The sequence below is a fragment of the Hyperoodon ampullatus genome (assembly GCF_949752795.1).
Source record: "Hyperoodon ampullatus genome assembly, chromosome: 11".
NCBI classification, from domain to species: domain Eukaryota; kingdom Metazoa; phylum Chordata; class Mammalia; order Artiodactyla; family Ziphiidae; genus Hyperoodon; species Hyperoodon ampullatus.
The window spans coordinates 97,207,354-97,228,421 of NC_136924.1; the positions used below are offsets into that span (position 1 = coordinate 97,207,354).

The 21,068-nt window shown below is 50.8% G+C and overlaps 1 protein-coding gene across 1 annotated transcript in view; it reads left to right on the forward strand.

Annotated features, from left to right (window-relative positions):
• The window catches only part of ANO2 (anoctamin 2), a gene marked incomplete at both ends in the record, with an annotated part of 323,071 nt that overhangs the window by 85,289 nt on the left and 216,714 nt on the right, over nucleotides 1-21,068 (forward strand). Inside the window, 3 exons of the mRNA XM_079714644.1 lie at nucleotides 7,659-7,714; nucleotides 8,848-8,889; nucleotides 15,161-15,225. Of these exons, the coding sequence (XP_079570770.1) occupies nucleotides 7,659-7,714; nucleotides 8,848-8,889; nucleotides 15,161-15,225 (163 nt within the window). The remainder of the gene's footprint in view (nucleotides 1-7,658; nucleotides 7,715-8,847; nucleotides 8,890-15,160; nucleotides 15,226-21,068) is intronic.

Genomic DNA, 21,068 nt, shown 5'->3' on the forward strand with positions numbered 1-21,068 from the left:
AGTGTGCAGAGGGCAAAGGGAGCACAGATTCAGAACAGCCAACTCCCATGGATGCATCTAAATATCATCATAAGTTATCCAGTGTTAGCTTCATGACTCCCTGGGAAGGTAGGTGTGTCAGGAATTATCATCTCCAGTTACCAAGGTGCACAGATGGGAGGGGTGGCTTTTCCAGAGCCACATACTGAGATACTGTTGGAACTGGGTCTAGAACCTGGGTTCCCTCCTCCGATCCTATTTCCTCTGCCTTTGGGGTGCAGGGAACTCAGCGTGGCGTTTGGCTGAGTCTTTATGGGCTGTTGGTTCCACAGTAGTTGCTGATGATTTACTAGCTCCTAACAAGGGACTGAACTCTGCTTCCCAGGAGAGGAGAACGCTGAAGGCCGATTCTCAGGTTCTTTGACTTCCGCCTGGGAAAATACAGTACCCTTTAAGCTTTTTGGCCAACTTACCATCTTACTTAGAAGATCAGAAAGAATGAGGAACGTGATAACATTGTGAGGCCTCAGGATAATACGGACCTTTGAGCCATGGGTAACTTTTGATTTTATTGCCCTTCTCTCTGGTTTTATAGAGAAACACACATGGGCTTAGAATTGGCTTAGATTTCCTCCAGAGGAGGGTTGCCTCATAAAAATAAAAGAAAAAGGAAGAACAGGATTGTGTGCGGAATTGTTTTCCAAGGCATTTTCATTGATCCTTCAGCCTTGGAATTACCTTTTATGTGGTCATTACTTTTGTGACCAATTTACAAAGCTTTATTCCCTTTCTCATTGTCCTCAATTACAGTGGAAATTAGAAGGTGGAAAAGATGATAAAGATTAGAAATAGAAGATGGAAAAATAAAACTAAAGATAATAATAATTCAGAATCACTCCCGTTTATCTGGTATTATCACTTTCTTCTTTGTAGAAAATACATTTTTTCGAATGCCTACTTTGCAAAGCATTGTGCTGCATACAAGATGTATGTATTGATTTATTTATAGTCCCATCTTGTTCCACAAAATTTCTGAGGTGACTTACAAGAAAACAATAAAACAGCATAATATAAATAATAAAGAAATAAGAAACAGGAAAAACACAAATTAAAATAGAATGTTGGAACTAGGAGGAAAAAATAGACTGCAAATATGCAAACCATACGGCCCTCTAGCTTCTGCAGTTGGGCTGCAAATTTGACCTTGAACCGAAGTGAGAGGGGAATACAGTCAGTGGTGTAGCACTTCATGTCCTCAGCAACATCTTTTTATATAGAAATTTTTCTAAAGTCTCTCTAAACTTCCCTGCTTTCTCATATAGAATATATCAACATATGGTCTCTATATAAAGGCATACGTAAGCTTTTCTGTAGGATTCAGGATTATCCTTGAGAATATAAGGTTATTCAAGTTTCCTCAAGGATTACCTAAGTATTTTTACGGCTGTTTGCCCCACAGTCTCTGATGTTTTTGAATTCTTGACTCTGGTGACCTCCCTCCCTGAGTTTTGCTATTTCAAGGTTTGCTGTGCTATTTAGGACACAGAAAAACAAACTCATTAGAATTTGGGGTAAAGAGAAAGTGAAAAGGCATTGCAGGAGGATCTGGAGGATTCTGCTGTGGCTAGGTACGTAACCTTAGGGAATCGGTTGCCTGAGACTGAGATACTTTTTCTTCTGGGTTCTCTGTTGTGAGAGCTGAGATAACCAGGCAAGAGATCTCTGTACACATGAGGTCTTCCTTTAACCAAGATAGTAAGGACCCCTTGCATGTGTGTCATTGTATGCTTTGCAAAGCACTTTCACACTCTTTATCTCCTTTGGTCCTTTAACTCCCGTGCAGAGTAATTTCAACGGATATTAGATATTAACCGCTTTCCCAACAGAGAGATTGACTTCGAGCCCAAGGTTAGAGGTTTGGAGCTGATGGAAACCTGAGTTTCTTGGCTCTTCTTCAGTGCTCTTGTAAACTGATCGGTTAATAAACGGATGAAGTTATTGGGAAAGGTTTTCCAGCGAAGGTGGAAGCTGAGGTCTTCCCACCGTGACATCCATTCATTCAACAAATATTTATTCGTATCCTACGCATCATTCACGTTCTAGAACTGGGGACTAGAGTAGGGACTCAGACAGACACAGATCCCTGCCTTTACGGAGCTCACATTTGAGTGGCATTTGAGAAGAACGAATAAGCCACGTGGCTGTCTAGCGAGAGAGATGCATGCAAGGAAAGCACATGATACAAAAGACAGAAAAGGAACCACTCCAGAGAGTCAGGTTAGGGTCCCAACAGGAGCAAATGACACACTCACATGACCACCATTCAGGGCAGGAATATCAGCAGAGAGACCATTTACAAAGGTGCGGCCTGGCAGTTGGGGATGCCAGGGTAGCATCGTGACCTGGAATTAGCGGGAGAGCTCTTACCCTCTGTGTACATGGTTCCCTGTGCTCTACAGTGGGACCTTGTTGTTTATCCATCCTATATATACTAGTTTGCATCTGCTAGTCCCAAACTGTATTTTTAACCCACTCCCCAGGTGACTCTTAGGGACTCTAAAGGTAGACAATGATGTGAGTGCAGGATGGGCTGCCACAGGCTTCTTGCCCTGCCTACGTCTGGGAGTGGGGAGGGTAGTCCACGTGCTGGCCTTCTGGGCATCTGAATGTTGCTTCCCCGAAGTCCTCAAACGAAACCAAGTCTGCTCTGTGAAGGGCTTAATCTTTGTTGTGGTTTTTCTAACATTTGCTATATGGACGTTCGCCGTTTGGTCCCTTTAAGTGTCCTGGCCAGCAGTAGGGTCTCTTGGACTTCCTGTCGCCTTTTTTTCTTTTCTTTACTTTTTTTCTTCTTTTGTGAAAGGAGGGGCAGCAGGATAAAAATTAGCAGAAGGAGCTTCCCTGGTGGCGCAGTGGTTGAGAGTCCGCCTGCTGATGCAGGGGACACGGGTTCGTGCCCCGGTTCGGGAAGATCCCACATGCCGCGGAGTGGCTGGGCCCGTGAGCCATGGCCGCTGAGCCTGTGTGTCCGGAGTCTGTGCTCTGCAATGGGAGAGGCCACAACAGTGAGAGGCCTGCGTACCGCAAAAAAAAAAAAAAAAATTTCGCAGAAGAAGGCAAAGGGGAGCTGACCTTGAAAAAGGATCGGCATTTGGTGACTATCTAACTTTTAATTTGGGGGGTTTCTTCTGTAATCTCCCCAAAAGCCAACGGGCCCTTTCCTTTTTACTTACCTGGGAAGTGAAGGATGGTGGGCTGATACACGCACCTTGTCCAGAGCCTGGAAGTACTTGTGAGTTTGGGATCTGCAGGGTGGTGGTAGCCTGTGAGTCATCACGAACTTGGCCCAGCCCGATGGTGCCTTCTAATCAACATAACGTCAGGTCAGTGGTCGGGTTCAGGACTGTGCCAGTTCACCCCATTCTGGAATGCCTTTCAAGTGTGCTTTACCGTGGAAAGAAGCCCAAGCTTCCTTGACTGACACCCTTCCTGTTCCTTCATATGAAAGCTGTTGCCTTTTCATGGACAGAAAATTACAGCTTGATGGAGCTACGTTTTCATAGGTATTTTGGTGTCAGAGCATTTAAACAAATGTATGCTTTGGGCATCTCCCCTCCCTACTCAGGAGACGATGTCTTAATTATTTTGACCGAAGCCAGACCATGTTGTGTGGTGTAAACATCTGGTTTATCATTCATCCAGCTGAACTGGTTTATATTTTCTTAGAAGAAAAGGCTTGGGATTAAAGGCATTTAAGTAATTAAGCACATGTCAAGGCAATTTGGTGATGGGTAAATATAGTCTCTGTTCAGTGCACTGTCTGGGGGGTTCTGGTTTAGATTTACATCCGGCTGGAATACAGGGATGAAAGCAGAATGCCGGGCAGACTGGGCCCTGGTTCTGGGGGGAATCAAAACCAAATGAGTTTTCAGGAGTTGAGCATCATCGCTCTACGTACCTGTCCGAGTGTGTTTGGCCTGGAGGAGCAGAGCTGCAGTCCCTGTCACTCGGCAGCACCTGTACATTTCATGAGATTCTCACGTTGGGAGGTGGACCAGAAACTGGGCTTTGGGTCAGCCTTTGTGTCCAGGAAACCAGAGATGTCTTGGAAGCTAAATGCGAGGCCTTAGGTTTTATATTATGAGGGTGTTTTCAGGTACCAGTCCCAGGGTCTGAGCCCACCCTGCTCTGGTCCTTGACCCCGACCCTGTATTTGCAGAGGACCAGTGTTGCTGGGCTTGGCAGAATCAGCAGAGCTGTGGCCAGTGCTGGGCAGAGAGAAAAATGTGAGCCTTTTCCCTGGGGACTTGTGGTTCTAAGCAGCAGGTGTGAAGTACCTGGTGACCTGAAGGGACTTTGGGGATCAGTAAAGAAGTCCTCGGTGGGCCGTGCTTTGTTTGGGCCGAGGCACTGCTTCTCTTTGGGGTGAGAGGGGAAGGAAAACGTTCTCAGTGCTTCCTCCTCCTGGCTGGCCCCCCTGCTGGGAGCAGGAGGACAGAAGATCGGGTCTCTCTCTCTCTCCCTGGGTCTAGAGCAGAGAGGAAGGACTTTGGAAGTCATCCTGAAGAAGAAAGCTTTGCCGTTATGGCCAGATGGAGGATGCATGATGGAACCAATTAGCCCTTTTTGCCGAAAAGAAAGGAAAAATTCAGAATTTCAATTTTCAAAGCAGAGACTCTTTTTTTTTTTAAGTTTGATTATTTTCTTCTTTTAAACTGATTTCCATGCTTGTTTGGGGGTAGAGTCTTGGTGTCTGAAGTCTGTGGCTGAGAGGCCAAAGCAGTTCCCATTCTTGGGTGAAGTTGTGGATAAACAGTTACTTTTCAACTTGCCTCTCCCCCTCCCCATTCCTCTTCCTTTCGTGTACCATCCGCTCCCTCTGCCCAGCAGCCCCTGACGGAAGGGCCCATAAGATGCCAGCTGAAGGGGGGGAGGTACACAGCCATGGGGCAGAGACACAGTCAATGACAGCATCCTGAAGCTCTGGTTATCTGGTTTAGGACAATTCAGGTTTGATGACCTGAGTCGTCTTGGTTCCTCTCTTACGCAGCAGACTAGTCAACTAGAGTTTAAGTTTCCTTCATCAGCGTGGGTTGCCAAAGAAAATCGGAGTAGCGGGTAAGTAGATGGCTGTGATACATGGGAAGAGATGCTGAGATCACTTTCGCCATAGGGCTGCTTACTCTTTTGGGTAACAACTGTTACCCCTTCTGTGTTCCCAGCAGTGAGGCGGGAGCCCTGGGAGACTCCAGTGAGAGGGGCGTGCTCCCTGCCTCAGGTACCTTGCAGGCCTTTGGAGGGCACCAAACAAGGCGTGAACCCCATTCTAGAAGTGAAACTGGCATTCAGTGCTGAGGAACTTTATTTCAGATGAGACGTAGGGTGCATAGCTTTAGACCTCCAACGATTCGAGATCTTTTTTGAAGCTCTGGTGGCAGGACCCAGGGGTTCAGGTTGTCGGCCCAGTGCTCTCAGATGCTGGGCTACTCTCTGAGCAAAGCCGAGAATTAGCAGGGGAGCTCCACACCTGCTGGACTTTTCCACGCAGTTTGGCGACTGTCTTCAGGGTATGTGCTGCCGCCTTGGCAACCAGGGGGTGGGTATGGATGCAGGGATTGGGTTGGGTAGTGCGTGGGGTGCAGTCTAGCTGGAGCCCTGCCCGCTTGTGATGCTTCAGCCTGTATCCATGTCGACAGCTTTGAGCCACCCCCCGCCCCCTCCCGGCTTGGGATCCCTCCCCCTGATGATTGTAGGGTGGCTTCACATTGCTGTGGTTATGGCTCTTGAACTGATTAATGATGCTCAGAGTGAAATTGTAGTCGTCGGAGGAAGACAAATCTGCAGCTCCTTCAGCCCCGGGGCACCTCCCCCCAACCCATACTGCCTATACCCACCCTCCATCCCCCATCTCCCCCCGCCACAGTTATTTCTGATGTTTTCTGTGCATGCCGAGGAGGAGACATAAAATCAGGAAAGGACTGGCCCTTGGGTGATGCCGCAGCCCTGAAATCTCAGCTCTCAACTCGCTGGAAGAGTGGCCGCTTCTGCCAGGCGCCCCTGCAGCCTCCTGAGGGCCTCTGCTCTCACGTGGCCCCTGGCCAGCCGTTCTGGCATCCCAGGCGAATAGGGGCATGATTTGAGGAAGGGGAGGCTGATGGAGGGAGGAGGATTGTTTGAGAACCTCTGAGGCTCCGAGCACGCGATGGGGCACTGACTGGGTGCGGGAGGTGGAAAACCACGAATTTTAACGAGTCACTGTCATCGAGCTTTGTCACGTAGCCTGGGAGTCTCTCCAGAGTCGTGTGCAAATGCAGATTACTTAGCATTTGGACGTCATGGGTGTTTCCCTCCAAAATCGAATCTCTCCTCTTCACGCTACTGTCTACAGTGTCTCCGGAAAGAATGGTTCAGGGCAGAAAGCGTGCTTGAGAGAAGGGAAATCATTGTGTTTCAGAGACCCCGCCCCCTGCCGCCCCCCTGCCCCCCACTGAATGTGCATCCCCACATCCCCGCAGGCAGGGTCCTCGAGCTGATGAGATAATGATCCCTTCCATCTGGGAGCCAGCAACCCAGGGCAGACTGTCCTGAGTGACAGAACATACAGGGCATGTTATAGTCTCTGAATCCAAACATGAACGAAATGAGGGAATAGTAGTGGCTCTGTGCTGAACAGGAGCTTCTCTGTGGTGAGTATATTGGAGTTACAGGGATGGAGCCACTCCTTCACATAACATCTATTTAGTAGGGTCTGCTGTGTGTGTGCCCAGTGCTGTGGAATACTGTCGGGATTAAAAAACAATGGATCCCCTGTTACGCGGTTTTCCAACTTTGTGGTCTCAGGACCTCTTTATGCTTTTAAAAATTATCGAGAGCGCCTACAGGGCTTTCATCTAGGTGCGTTATATTGATCAATATTTATTATATTTGAAGTTAAAATTGAGAGAAGTTTAAAGCACAAGGATACGCAAGCCCACATTCCATTAGCTGTCTGGGGATGATGTCATCACAGGTCACAAAACTCCGCTGTGGACTCGTGAGAGAATAGGAGTATAAAAGCAAACCGTGTCTTAGTACTACTATAAAAATAGTCTGACCTTATGAACCCCCTGAAAGGGTCATGGGGACACCCGGGGTTCCCCAGGTCACACTTTGAGAACCACTGCCCTAGGGATCTAAGGGTCCAGGCAGGTCAGTCGTGGACCATAATGCACGCTGCCTTGTGAAGGAACAGGGAGGGGCCGGAAATGAGTTCAGGTGAAGTGCGGTGGGGTGCTCCGACGGACATGTTTATTGATTATAATTTCAGTAATCCCTGTGGTCATCCTATGCCAGTCACTGAACACAGATACTCTTAGCGCACGGCTGTGGCCATGGAGGCGGTGGTGGTGAGGGTTCTGGGACCAGAGGGATCTGAGTGTACGAGGACAGGACGGACGTGACGTTTGAGAGAGCGCATCTGCTATTTAATCATAACTTTGCATTTGGGAAATGAAAAAATACCGTTCTTATGCTGAGAAGTCAAGCCCGAAAGGAACTACTCATCGACTGGGAGGATCTGGAGGGTTAGGGGTTCTCAGCTGAGAGGTGGTGCTGGGGGAATTAGTATTCATCAGAAGACCAAGGTCAAGTTGAGAAACCCCTACCCTACAGTTACGGTATTCATCTTCCTTCTTCTGCAGGTATTAATTCTCTGATAGCCAATAATATCTACGAGGCTGCCTACCCCCTGCACGACGTGAGTATCACCTCCATCGGTCAGCAGGGTGGACACTGCAGGCGACGTGGTGGTGGATATACGGGCGGGGAGGCAGGAGGGAATGAGGACGCTGAACCACCTGGGCTGGCTCCGGACCACTTGTCAATGAAAATAACCCCTAGTTGATTCTTGCCAGTTGTCTCAAACTGTTCCCGTTATTTCCCCGATGGCAGAACAAACTGGTTTTTGTCTGGGCTTCCCCGCACTCCCTGCCTTGATTTTGGGGAAAGTGTGAGAAGACAGATAACGGCGTGTGGAGGGTTAAAGGGAGATGGGGAAGGTGGGTGGATAGCGGGGAGCGCGAGTCCCAGACCTGGATAATAACACAGGCTGGACCGTCAGGCCCTCAAATGACTGAAAGTGATATTTTATACATGATAGCTTTGTGTGGATGTGAAATTCCTCATCCTGTGTGAGGATGTATTAAGTGTCAGATCTTTTTTCTATCTTGGCATATTTTAAGGATGTCTCTCAAAATCCCTTATACTGTTGTTTGGTTAAGAAAACAGAGAGACTGTGATTAAAGCTTTTCTTGGCTGCGAGTAACGTCATAAACATCCTATAACATAATGCAGTGATATTCTTCAAGATGATTCGTGAGAAACTGAACTGGCCCATGAACTCGGTGCCCCCAGACTGCCCTGTCCACCCCGTCGGTCGCTTTAGCATCTACCCCACAGTGGTACCAAATGAGACCCCTGGGGTGGGGACCCCTGAGCGCCCGCAGGAATTTCCCAGGTGACCTTTTCTCCTCGCCAGCATCCTTGCTGTGGGCACATGTGAATTGAGGTTCTGCCGGGTATGGCCAGGGCACAGGGGGGTTTTCCTGATGTGCTAGTCTGTTTCCAGGTCGGGCTCTGCTGTTGCATTTGCTGTGAGGAGGGTCAGGGGGGTCTCTGAGGCCTGTAAGGGGAGCCGCCCTGGGTGAGAAGCTGCCCACAGGAAACACAGCAGGTGCTGGTGACCAAGGAAGCGGACCGGTGTCTCCTTACGTGTCATTCTCTTGATCTTCCTTCCTGAAATGGGAATGAAAGAAAGGGATAACGTTAGAAAATTTCAAAGAAAACGCTTTCTCTGTTTTTGATCATTCCATTGGCTTTCTCCTCCTACAGGGTGAATACGATAGTCCAGGGGATGACGTGAATGACAGAAAGGTAAGCCAGCCCGATGCTGCGCTCGAGGACCATGCAGGGGTGGGGCGCTGCGTAGATGTGTCCTGGGTGTTCTATTTACTGCTTATCTATATCCAGCCGTTCTTCCACAGCTCCCTGTCCCCAGGCGTTTGGAAATGTGAGGGCATTTCTGGTCTTTGACGTGACTGTGTATGGGGGTGCTATTGGCATTTAGTGCCTGGTGGACCGGTGATGCCAACCATCCTGAAATACATCCCACAGTCACACACAGAGGCAGTATCCCTGCCCCTGATGACAAGAGAGCTTTGGCTGAGAAACACTGAGCATCCAAATCCCTTCATTGATAGATGGGGAAACTGAGGCACAGAACGATTGTGCACCTTGCCCATGATAACACTGCTACCATAAACAGAGAAGGGGCTAGTGCCCCTCTGACCCTCAAATCTAGTGTTTCTGCTAAAAATATACCAGTATCCATGCCATTACGGCTTGTTTGGGGAGGGTCACCCTTAAGTTATTCTTATCCTCTCTGTCGAGGCAGACAGGTAGGGTACAGCCGTTCCCAAATGATAGATGAGAAACCTGCTGCATATTCCGGGCAGCTAGAAATAGGTTATATTTAAGGGAGGGAAAAGGGTCCCTTTGGAGGATCTCCCCTATGCCAGTCACAGCTCCTGCCTGTCCCCAGCCCTCCACCTAGATCCCGTTTCTTCTGTTTTCTGGTACTCTAGGAGCATGGGTACCACCCTTGCCACCACGGCGTGATGCTCTGAGCATCACCCAGCCTCTTTAGTTGGGGCTGCCCGTCTGGCCATCACCCCCTCCTGCCATCCTCCCACCCAGGTTCCCCAGCCTTCAGCGACTCTGGTGAACAGACGAGGGTGGGTGAGGATGGGCGAGGGTGGGCGGGATGAGGCATAGAAGCCCGTGTACCCCCTCTCCTCGCCCCGACTCTGCTGTCTGGAAAATCATTCATCCCCCAAGTTGCTTTTGAGCAGCCTTCTTTTTATCCAGCCTATTAGTCCCTGTTATGAAGTGTTAAGTATTAAAAACATAAAAAGGCCTTTTCCAGAAATACTGCTGTGATTGCTTACATATGTCCCCTTCTCTGCCTGCCCAGGGAATCTGCTGTAGTTTTTCCATGTTTTAACCTCATCTGTTTTCTATCTGATGCTAATAGTCTCGGTGGTGTTTAATTTCCTGAAAAGTCCTGGATCAAATTTAAAGGAAAAGGAGGAAGCCTTTCTCCCCACATCTCACCTCCCTGGCCCCAGCCATTTTCCGTCCTCCTACTTTTTCTTTTCACATTACTCCCCTTTAAAGAGTGATCACCACCTACTGCCCACCTGAGAGACCTCCTGCTGGGTGGGTGGTAACCCTCAGCCCCTCAAGGTAGAACACTTTACAGGAACATTCCAGAGATCAGGAACACACAGTGCCCTGGGAAAAATCAGCCAGCCCCCGGTTACCTGCGCAGAGGCAGAGAGAAGCAAATTGTAGACTATCCAAAATATATGTACCTTTGCCTGGAATGATATTATATTACTGTTAACAATAAAACCTTTGAACAAAATGTTTCCCTCCCAGGAGTTGTTTGGCTTAGGCCAGTGCTACTTCCTCCCAGTGCACACCCCAAAGGATGGAATGGGTAGAATCTGGCAGGCAGAGAGAGACCAGCCAGGACACAGCTGCATCTTGGTGGTTGCTCGGTGAAGGTGGACAAGTGTCTTTGCAAGACAAGCAACCCATTTCTTGTGGCTTTTCCTTGGGTTTGCCAGCCAGTCCTGGCCTCCTTATTTTCCTCTGCCAGGGTCATGGTTAGGGAAATAAAGTTTGCTGTGATGGGAGATAAGAGAAACCAGGAGTGAGAGTGAAAGCTTTTTTCTGTCCATTTGGCTTGGGAAACGGATACCCCGCACGGCAAGGAGACTGGTTCCGACGTCCATGAAATGATTGTCCCGTCAGGACTAAAACCCTGGTGTCCAAATTCCAGCCAGCGCTACCACCAGGTGGACACGGTCTTTCATGTATGGCAAGGGGACCTCTCACTGCCGTGCTGGCTTCCTTCCTAGAGCTTCAGAGGCATATGGGTGGGACCTAAAAGGTACCTTGAAAGAACCAGCCGAAATCTCTGAACATGTGCAGCACATTTATTCGTATGTGTTACCTTTTAAGAGTCTAGTGTTCTTCCAGAGGGCTGCGGGAAGGACTTTGGTTGGGTGCAAGGGAGAACCCTTGAATTTGGTGCTGGACGAGGTGGAGAAGGGTTGAGAACTGACCAATGGGAGATCGCCCCTCTGTGGGCCTTTAGGGGTGATCCGCCCATCCTGCCCATACCTGGGGTTCGCCTCCTTCTTCCCTGTGATCTGTGGCTCTTGGGGGGATGTGCCTCATAGGCGGAGAGCGATCTCCTTCCCCGCAGCTCGCCTAGTGCAGCCTGCAGTCTCGATGACTCAGCCTCCTCCCAGAGGGTAATTCACGAGAGGCTCCCTCCCTCTGGAGAGCAGGGGTTTCTTGCCTTTCTAGAGAGCTGGGCTGCGAGGGTGTGGATGGGCCCCTCCCACTGCCAGCAGCCACCTGATTCCACATCCGCCAAACTTACCTGCTTTTCTCAGGTATCCCAGGGGAGGGACTGTCACCATCCTCCAGGGGCTGACTGGGTCCCACCAGCTCCCCCTGGCTTCCCTACCCACTTACAGGGAACCCAAAGCACAACCTGGAAGATACTCATCTTAAAGTTTAGAAACTCTAGCAGTTTCTAAACCCTTGGTCCTGAATTTTCCAGCTTTTGCAGATGATTATCTTCTCCAGTGGGCAGTTCAAAAGTCAGTCTTGTCTTTCTGACTGGAAAGGTACCTTTCTTCTTGGTTTCACTTGAGGACTAGTTTTCCCATCCTGCACAACTCCCATTTCACTAATGGGAAAGTGACCTGCCAAAAAATCCAACAGGTCATTGAAGGATCCGGAGGTAGAATTCCATCCTCTCCCATCCTGGTCCACCCTGTCCCATCAGTGCCTCTAAGCCAGCTACAGCTGGCGTCTTTCTGTCTGTCCCAGGTCCAGCTGCTCTCTGAGGAGCTTGTGGCCTCAGGGAGGGCCCCGAGTCTCATGCATCTTGCCGTTCTCTGGCATTGCAGATGGTTTTAACAGTTGGGTTCTTTATAATCCCATGAAGTACTTAAGCCAACTGACCGATGTGACCCTAGGAAGCCGACCTGGCCTCCTGTATGCTCTGATCCATCAGACGGTGTGGTCCCCTTGTTGCTTCCTGCCCTAAAGGTTTGGGGTCAGATCCACATGCTTGGAATTACATCCGAGGCCTCTGAAATACAGCTCTGTGAGAAGGAGCTGCAGAGCCTCCTGGCTCTGCTCGCAGGCTTGGCCGGTAGGTGAAGAGGACATGGCATAACTCTGAGGGAGAGAGTGTATTTGCTAGGAGCTCATTAGAAAGTTCTAGACTCGGCAGGTTTAAAGGGACTGTTGCAATTTACTCTGGTTGTCCTCTTGCACTTGATGCACACAGGCTCATCCCTGTTGACTGCTGGTCTGTCCCGGGACCCTGTAACCCGGGGCTTAGCCCGATCCACCTGGTCTCGAACTGTGTGATTAAACATTTGTAGAGACAGGGAAGGGTCTACAGCACCCTCCCTCCCCTGCAGGGCTGTGCGAGCTGGCCCGGCAGAGCCGCATGGGCAGTGTGCAGGCATCGTCGCATCACCTCCCAGGTTTGACGCCCTGGAGCTCCAGCTCTTCCAGGGATTGCCTGGTGATCTCCTCTGCTGTGTCCATCTGACCCGTCTGGAACCACTCTTGTCAAGGTCAACCATGGGTCACTGGGTCCAAGGTCACTTCTTGGTTCTCATCCAGCCTGACCCGTCAGCCGTATTTGACCCAGATGCTCACCTTCTTCCCTTGGAATCCCATGGTCCCTCGGCCTCCAGGACACCACCCACTTCTAGTTCTGTGCTATGTCACCATTGTTCCTCTGGCTCTTCTGCTGTTCCTTATCATCCCCTTGACCTCTGAACGGTGGAGCACCCAGGGCCCCGGCGTCACGCCTCTTCTCTACCTCTCTCTCTTTGACAGTTGCATCCGGAACTTGATGACTTTACAAATCATGTCTTCTCTGACTCTGGACTCTCCTTTGAACCCCAGACTTTTATATCCAGCTGCTCACTCTATATCCCCACGTGGACATCTACATGGCATCTCCAAAAACGCCTCCCAAATGGAACTCTTGGTTCCCCCTCCCTAGCCTGTTCTTCCCCATTTCAGTGAATAAAATCACCGTCTACTCGATTGCTCAGGCCACGTTCTCATTTTCTCTCACCCCACATCCAATCCAACAGCAAATCTTATTGACTCTCCCTTTAACATACAAGCCGAATAAACCCCTCCTCACGGCTTGTCCCACTGCCTCTGTGGTACAGGCCACCATCACCCCTCCCTTGGACCATTACAGTAGCACCCCTGCTCCTGTACCAGCTCTCACTGTTCCCCCTGCAGCAGCCAGAGCGAGCCATCTACACTCTAATAGTACCAGATCGTATCCCCGCCACCGACCCCACTGCTGCCAACCTCCTAATGGCTTCCTTCAAAGTCCAAAGGTCTTTGCATGGCCCACAAGCCCATGACTGATTGGGCCACCCCAGTCCTTTCTTTTTTTTTTTTTTTTTTTTTTGTGGCACGCGGGCCTCTCACTGTTGTGGCCTTTCCCATTGCGGAGCACAGGCTCCGGACGTGCAGGCTCAGCGGCCGTGGTTCACGGGCCCAGCCGCTCTGTGGCATGTGGGATCTTCCCGGACCGGGGCACGAACCCGTGTCCCCTGCATCGGCAGGCGGACTCTCAACCACTGCGCCACCAGGGAAGCCCCCCCAGTCCTTTCTAACTGGGGTTATGTCCCAAGACTCTCCCCTTGCTCAGCGCCAGCCTTCCGGCTTCCCTCTTCATCCTAGGACATGCCCTTTCCTCTAGGCCTTGGCACAGAAAGAGTGTTCTTCTAGCTGAAACATAACCACCTACCTCCTTCAGATCTCAGCCCAAATGTCACCTCCTCAGAGAGGCCCTCCCTTGCCATCCTTTTCTTTTTTTTTTTTTTACATACCTATCAATAATTACTTTATTTTTTAAATTAATTAATTTTGTTATTTTATTTTTTATCTTTTTAAAAAAATTTTATTGGAGTATAGTTGATTTAAAATGTTGTGTTTGAGGTGTACAACAAAGTGAATCTGTTACACATATACACATAGCCACTCTTTTTTAGATTCTTTTCCCGTAAAGGTCATTACAGAGTACTGAGTAGAGTTCCCTGTGCTATACAGCAGGTCCTTATTAGTTATTTATTTTATACATAGTGTGTGTGTATGTCAATCCCAACCTCCCAGTTTATCCCTCCCCTCTTTCCCCCTTGGGAACCGTAAGTTTGCTTTCCACATCTGTGACTCTTATTTCTGTTTTGTAAATGAGTTCATTTGTACCATTTTTTTAGATTCCACATAGAAGTGATATCATATGATATTTGTCTTTCTCTGTCTGACTTACTTCACTCAGTGTGACAATCTCTAGGTCCATCCATGTCCCTGCAAAATGGCATTATTTTGTTCTTTTTTATGGCTGAGTAATGTTCCACTGTATATATGTACCACATCTTCTTTATCCATTCCTCCATCGATGGATATTTAGGTTGTTTCCGTGTCTTGGCTGTTGTAAATGGTGTTCCCTTGTCATCCTGTCTAAAATAGCACCCTACCCCCCTCTTCATATTCTACTCCCTACCTTGATTTATTTTTCTCCGTGGCATTTATAAGTTAATATTTGTCTCTGCACACAAGGGGTAAGCGCCACGCTGGCAGTGACTTTGTCTGGTTTACTGCTTTATCCAGTGTCCAGACAGGGCCTGGCACAAGGTGGATATGCAGTCAGTACTTATTAAACGAGTGAATAAATGAACACCAGGGCTCATCTGGCTGGACTCAGCAAGGTGAGGGAGCGAAGAGCGAGGGGTTTTGCTTGGTAGGTGCAGCACACCCAGAGTGTGATGAAGATCACCTTTATTATTTGGGGAGGAGAAGTCAGTGTCTACAGCCTCCTGCCTTTGGAGTCTCCCTGTGGATATCTCCTGAGAATTCTCCTGGAAGCTGGGCTTTGGGGATTCAATTTTGACTTGCCAGGATGGCTTTGGTGGGGAGGGGTGTGTGTCAAATGTCGACTTGCTAAGCTGAATAAGAAAAGGCGAATAGTTGCCTGCTTCACCTCTAATCTGGTTCCCTGTTTTTTTTTTTTGTTTAGCTGCTGTATCAAGAATGGGCACGCTATGGGGCGTTTTATAAGTTTCAACCTATTGACCTCATCAGGTAAGATGTGGGAGGGGACTCTTGGGAGGACCCAGAAGGTCTCTGCCAACTGTCTTGGCTCCTGGAAGTGTGTTGGCCGAGCAGAGGGCTTGGCTGTTCTAGGCTGTGACGCCCCTGCTGTGTGTCCTACAGGTGGGGAGCCAGCTCCTGGGTGGGTGAGGGCAGTGGCCGCTGTGGGGCAGCAGGTAATGAAGACGGGTGTTCCGTGACTTGCATCTTGGTCTCTCCCTGCCTGATCTTGTGGGGAGAGGAGTGAGTAGAGTTCTCTCTTTTATTATCGTCTTTCAAATTTGCCTAGAGAAGAACGTGGGTGAAGCAGATCCTTGGGTCATTCCCAAGTAGCCACAGTATTGACCAAGAGAAGGGAAGACCCAGCACATCGTATAAGGGCTAAGCCAGCTGGTCTGCGTGGAAATGCAGGCTTTTTATGGCTTCTCCAAAAAATTGGAAGGGAGAAGAGAACTGGGTCCTAAACCTCTCCCTTCAACGCTGCTCCTAAAATGATGCCCTGTTGCCTTGGGAATTTCCCCAGTTTCTACAGAACATGGGTGAAAAGCTTTTTGAAAGAACTTTCTAGAAGGCAGTAGGTCTGACTAGCCTCAAGTGGGTTGAGGGCTCTAGGAACTCCACGGGCTGTTGAAACCCCACCTCTTTCCCAGCTGGCATGTTGGGAGGACCCCTGTGCAGTGGGGGACCACTGGGCTGAGTGGGGTCTGGAGACTGGGGTCTTGCCCAGGCTTGGCCACTAGGGGCGATTGTTGCTCTGGTCAAGTCACGTCCCCTCTTTGGTCTTCGGCATCCTGGTTTTCCAAAACTGGGAGAGCCTGAGCTAGGGCTCTACAGGGGAAATTTGATAGAGCACACTTATTTGGAAACTATGGGGACCCTCGGCCCTGTGCCTGACATAGTGGACTCGCTGCCACTCAGTCACCTGTGGCTCACTTTAACGAGCTAATTCATCAGCCAGCAAACTCAGAGAGTGTTCCGGGCTGCTCGCCCTGGGCTGGGACCACAAGAGGGGTGGCCGCCAGAAGGATCGAGTCCAGAGGGAGGGATTCCAGCGTCTTCTTGGAAGAAGACGGCAGGCTGGGAGTCACAGTTTGGGCAGGCTTACCTCCCATGCAGAGATGGGACGGCCCTCCCAGGGAACTGGGAGCTCAGATGGACAGCAGGTGTTTGTTCCAGCTGAAGACCGTTAGCCGAGGGGCTGGGGTCGGGGAGTGGTGCCACAAATGCCGGTGACCCAGGCCCCTCACCCTGCACCTCCCGTCCCCTGGCGGCCTTTTGTGAGGTGCGGCCACCTAGACTGTTCTCTGGGCCACACCAGGGCTGCTTCCTCCGTGCCTGGTGGGCTTTGATCATCCTCTCTGCCTCTCTGGTGGCCACCCACACTGTCGCCTGTTTTCTCCAACTATTCACTCCTTTTGAAAAAATACGATGCCAGAAAATAAAAATTCTCCCTCCCGGAGAGCCCCATGTTTTCCTCCGGAGACTTCAGGTGACCGGCTGCCAGCTAAGTGGGCGACGGCTCCGGGCGTGCCCTTCGTTTCAGCCACCGGAGCAGCCTCCCCTGTGGGGGAAGAGGTGCCTTTGGAGCAGATCCTGGCTCTGGGGCCTGGCGTTTCCCGAGGACGCAGAGCCCAAGCCTGTCCAGACGGGCGCAGTGTGCTCTGGGGCTGGGGGCTGTCCACTGCCGCTTCTGCACCTGCTGCACGATGCCAGTGGCCTGGATGTGGGGCTCGGACGCGCCTGGAGCCTCGGGCATCTTTCAGACACTGGCTGGAGGGGAGGGGATGGGACTCGGGTAGTATGGGGGCTGTAGTGGGGGACTGTGGCCTACCCAGAGGGGTGAGAAACGTACTCTGCTGGAGAGAGACGAGGGGACTGTGGTGGGGAGAGAGGGAAGGGACAGAGACGTCAGGGGCATAGGTGGGCAGCAGAGGCAGGGACGCCAAGAGCAGGCAGCTGGAGAGGAAACGGGTGGCGGCTGTGGGAAGAGCGCCCCGCACTCAGCCGGCTCCACCTAAGCTCGTGCGTCCACGTCCCCTCCTTCCTCTCCTCCATCTCCCAGTCCCCGGTCTGACACCAACTCCTGTGGGTGTGTCTTCAGCGCCACTTCTCTCTGCTGCCACTTCTTCTGCATCCTTCCTGCCTTCACCTGTCGGGACCTAGTGGCCCACAGGGCCCAGCCTGAGTCCCCCCTGACCCTGTGGTTCCATCGCAGCGCATGCCTGTGAGCTGTGCCCTCTTGGTGCTCACGTAGGAACTGCACCCGTGTGGTCAGTGCTGAAGCATCCACAGAGGCAGGGGGGTCCTGTCCAGGTTGAAGGTAAGCCCTGCGAAGGCCCAGCAGAGGTGTTTCCTGCCTGTCGCCTTGGGCCCCCAGCTCCTCATCGGCAGCACCGAGCGCTGTTCCTCCCCCGGTGCCCACGGAACATTCGAAAGCACGGAGCTGCTGCGAGCCCAGCGGGGTGGGAGGTCCCTGGGCGTGTAAAGCCACCCTTCCCTTCTGCAACCGTTGAAGCCTAAACTTGAGATTTAGGGTCCGAGGCTCCTTTCCCAGGTGTGTAAAGTAGACAGAGGGGGAGCAAGACGCCCCTTCCCTGCACCCCGCGCCCCTCCCCCGCCAGCTGCATGGGCATCCGGGCCCAGCAGGCTGCACTGTGAGATTGCTGATGGGGCTCCCAGCCCAGCAGAGCTCTCCACCCTGAGTCCTACCCGTGCTCTGGAAACCTCGGGGCCTGCAGGCCTGAGTGGAGTGTGTGTGTGTGTGTGTGTGTGTGTGTGTGTGTGTGTGTGTGTATGTATGTATGTGAGTTGCCTGGGAAGCTCCCCAGGGAGGTATCCAGTAGCGACCCCCCTCACAGAAGAATCTTCTGGGAACTCCTAGCCCGAAGCACTTGTGCCCTGGAAGAAAGAAGGTTTGTGTTGGAGCCAGTGAGGGAAATGATGTTTTAGCTGGAGGGAAATGGCCCTACTAGTCCCTTGGGGCCACATGAGTGTCCCTGCAGGCGGAGGAGTAGATTTCTGCCTGCACTGCCCTGGGTTAACTCCCTGACATCCCAGGAGGGAAATGGCCTTTATTTTCTGGGGAACCCGGGAGGCTGGGCCTTTTGGATTGACTAATACAGGGTGATCCCATATTAGTGAGCGCCCTGCCCTGTCTTTTCACTAAAATGAACATCTGCTCACGGGCAGATTTTCTTAGCTGGGAGGTTTTGATATGGATGAGATAAAACAACAGGCTTTGAACATCTGAGTTAGATTTAGCTACTAACCGTACTTTGCTGAAGTTGAGATGCAAAATTGTATTTTAAAGTGTCTGCCGCTGCCTAACTATGACAGCATGAGGAGGAGAGGGGCCCAGAAGTCCACCGGCTCGGGGAATGTGTAGCTGTGGACTTTGGGGAATGGACCAAGGGCGTCGTACACGGGCAGCATCCACTGTGTCAAATCGGGATTACGGTTTAGAGAGGGGTGAATGGCTCTTCCTCGTTCCCTCCTCTTTCAGGGATGCCATTTCCCAAGAGAGGCTTCCTAAGATCAGGCCCTGGGCGTGAAACCCATCCCTGGGGAAGGTCTGGAGTCCTCTCAGAAATGTCCTGCTTCCTCAATGACCTAACAGTGGTATCTATGCCATTTCAAGAGCCTTTGGGTGTCATCTGTGGACAGCAAGAGTGGCACTGTGCCTCCGCCTTGCTACACGTCTCTACCATCCTGGACTTCCAGCCCTCTCCAGCCCCACCAGTGGAGAGCCCATCCAGGACCTCGGCATCCCAGGAATTGGCTTTTCCTCCTCCTGATAAAAGGCAGAGGTGCTTGTTCTTGCCAGAATTCCCCAGAAAGGCCACTAGAAGGTTGCGTGATTTGATCCATCCCTCTGTGTCTCTGAGCCCCACTTCTAACCTCCTGAAACATGATGCATCCACATCCCTCCAGGAGGGAGATGGAGGAAGCCACATTCTTTCTTAGGAGGCTTCTCAGCAGGCCAGGCTCAGGAAGGACTGGCTGCAGCTGGTTTGGGGGAGCGAATGGAGAGGAAAAATTGTTGATCAACCTGTGACGAATTATTTCCTGAGCCCTGCTGCCTCCTTCTTGATCCTTCCCTGGGCTTTATAAAGGCAGTTCAGCTCAGTGCAGTAAACATTTACTGATGTCCACAGTGAGCAAGTCTTTGGAGGCACAACGAGACGTAGGGTGGAGTTTGCATCTTTACGGATCTAGCAGTTACGCAGGGAGACAGACCCATGGGAGGCGGGATGAATTGAGGGCTTTTCAGACTGTCATATATAAGTACTAACATGATAGGTTGGGACAACAGATGGAGAGTGGTTGCTACTAGCAGAATAAGGGACGACTTCCTGGAAGAGGTGGTGCTGGAATTGGAAACATTGCTTTCTGAAAGGCTGAGGTTAAAGGTCCTGAATGTGTCTTTGTCACCAGCCTGGGCTGCCCCGAATATGGACTTGCTGTTGAGCCTGGTGTCGATGGCCAGAAATCACAGTGCCCCAAAGCCAGGTCCCTCCTGACTGTCAGTTGGGAGAGGTCAAGTCAAGAACTTGACTTGCAGATCTCACCCCACCTGCATGGACTCTGTGCCAACCTGGCCCGTGTCCCTGGCTCTGACCTGTAAGTTAGCAGAGCATCCAGGGTTGGAAGGAGATGAGGCTGGACCCAAGAGAGGAAGCCAAGGAGAGGTGACGTGTGGGGCTAGCACCTTGGTATCTGCAGGTCTCAACCTTTGAAGTACTGGGACCAAACCATGGCATCACAGAGGTGGGAGGAGCTTAGAGGTTGGCTGACTTCATTGCCCTGCCATGGAATGGGGAATTGAAGACTTCCTCTCCCCGCATATTGATCGAGCAAATGCCCAGCCTCTGCATGATTTTTCTTGTAATGGGGGAGAAGCCTGGCCTCGGGGGCAGCTTGTTTGTCTGCTGGACATTTTTAGCCACTAGAGATGGTCATGGAGCCAGAGCAAGAACTCTGCTGATTTCCCTCTGTTTCAGTCCTGTTCTGAACAAGAGCATCCTATTGTGTAGGCCAGCCTTTAATTAGTTGAAAATAGCTCTTGTGTCCCTAACAGTTCTGCACACATAACACGCCTGGCCTCGCTGTGTGTCCTCCTGGAATGCGGGTGCTTCAAACAGCCTCATCATCGCGATCGTCCTCTTTGGGACCCACTGGCCTGGGAAAGTCAGAGCAGGGCCCTCCTGCACACACACCTCACCTGGTATAGTTAAGCCGACACCTGTTTGCACTGACCACACGTGAGCCACTGGTGCTGGTGGGTAGAGATGAATTAAGCATGACCCCATTCTCCAGGAGCTCAAGCTCAAAGTCAAATCCCCAAGCATGTAGATGACCACGTGGCTTTTCTGGGAAATGGAGGGACGGACTGATGGAGAAAATTTTCAAAGAGTAACTGTGAGGCTATAGAAAAACAGGGTATAGAAAAGATCATGGGGGTGGGGGGGAAGCTGACCCCCAGACCAGTCATCTGTGATGAGGGGGCCCAGGGCTATCAGCTGTGCCTCGGGCAGAGATTTTTGGGGGTGACTCTGACTCTTTCTGGAAGCATCCGTTGATGCATGGCAGCACCCACAGACCCCTGAAAATCTCAGAAAACATTTTAGGATCACATCACTTAGGGATTTACCAAATCATGGCAAAACCTCCTGTGTCCAAGTCAGGTTATCCTGCCTAGAGAAAAACCAGCCAGGCTAGCACTGTTTCAGGGAAGGAAAAGAAATGTGATCAGAGATGTGGAGAGGCAGCCGTATGAAGACAGACTTAAACAAATAAGAGCTCCTACTCTAGGAAGAAGTGGAGACGGAGTGAGG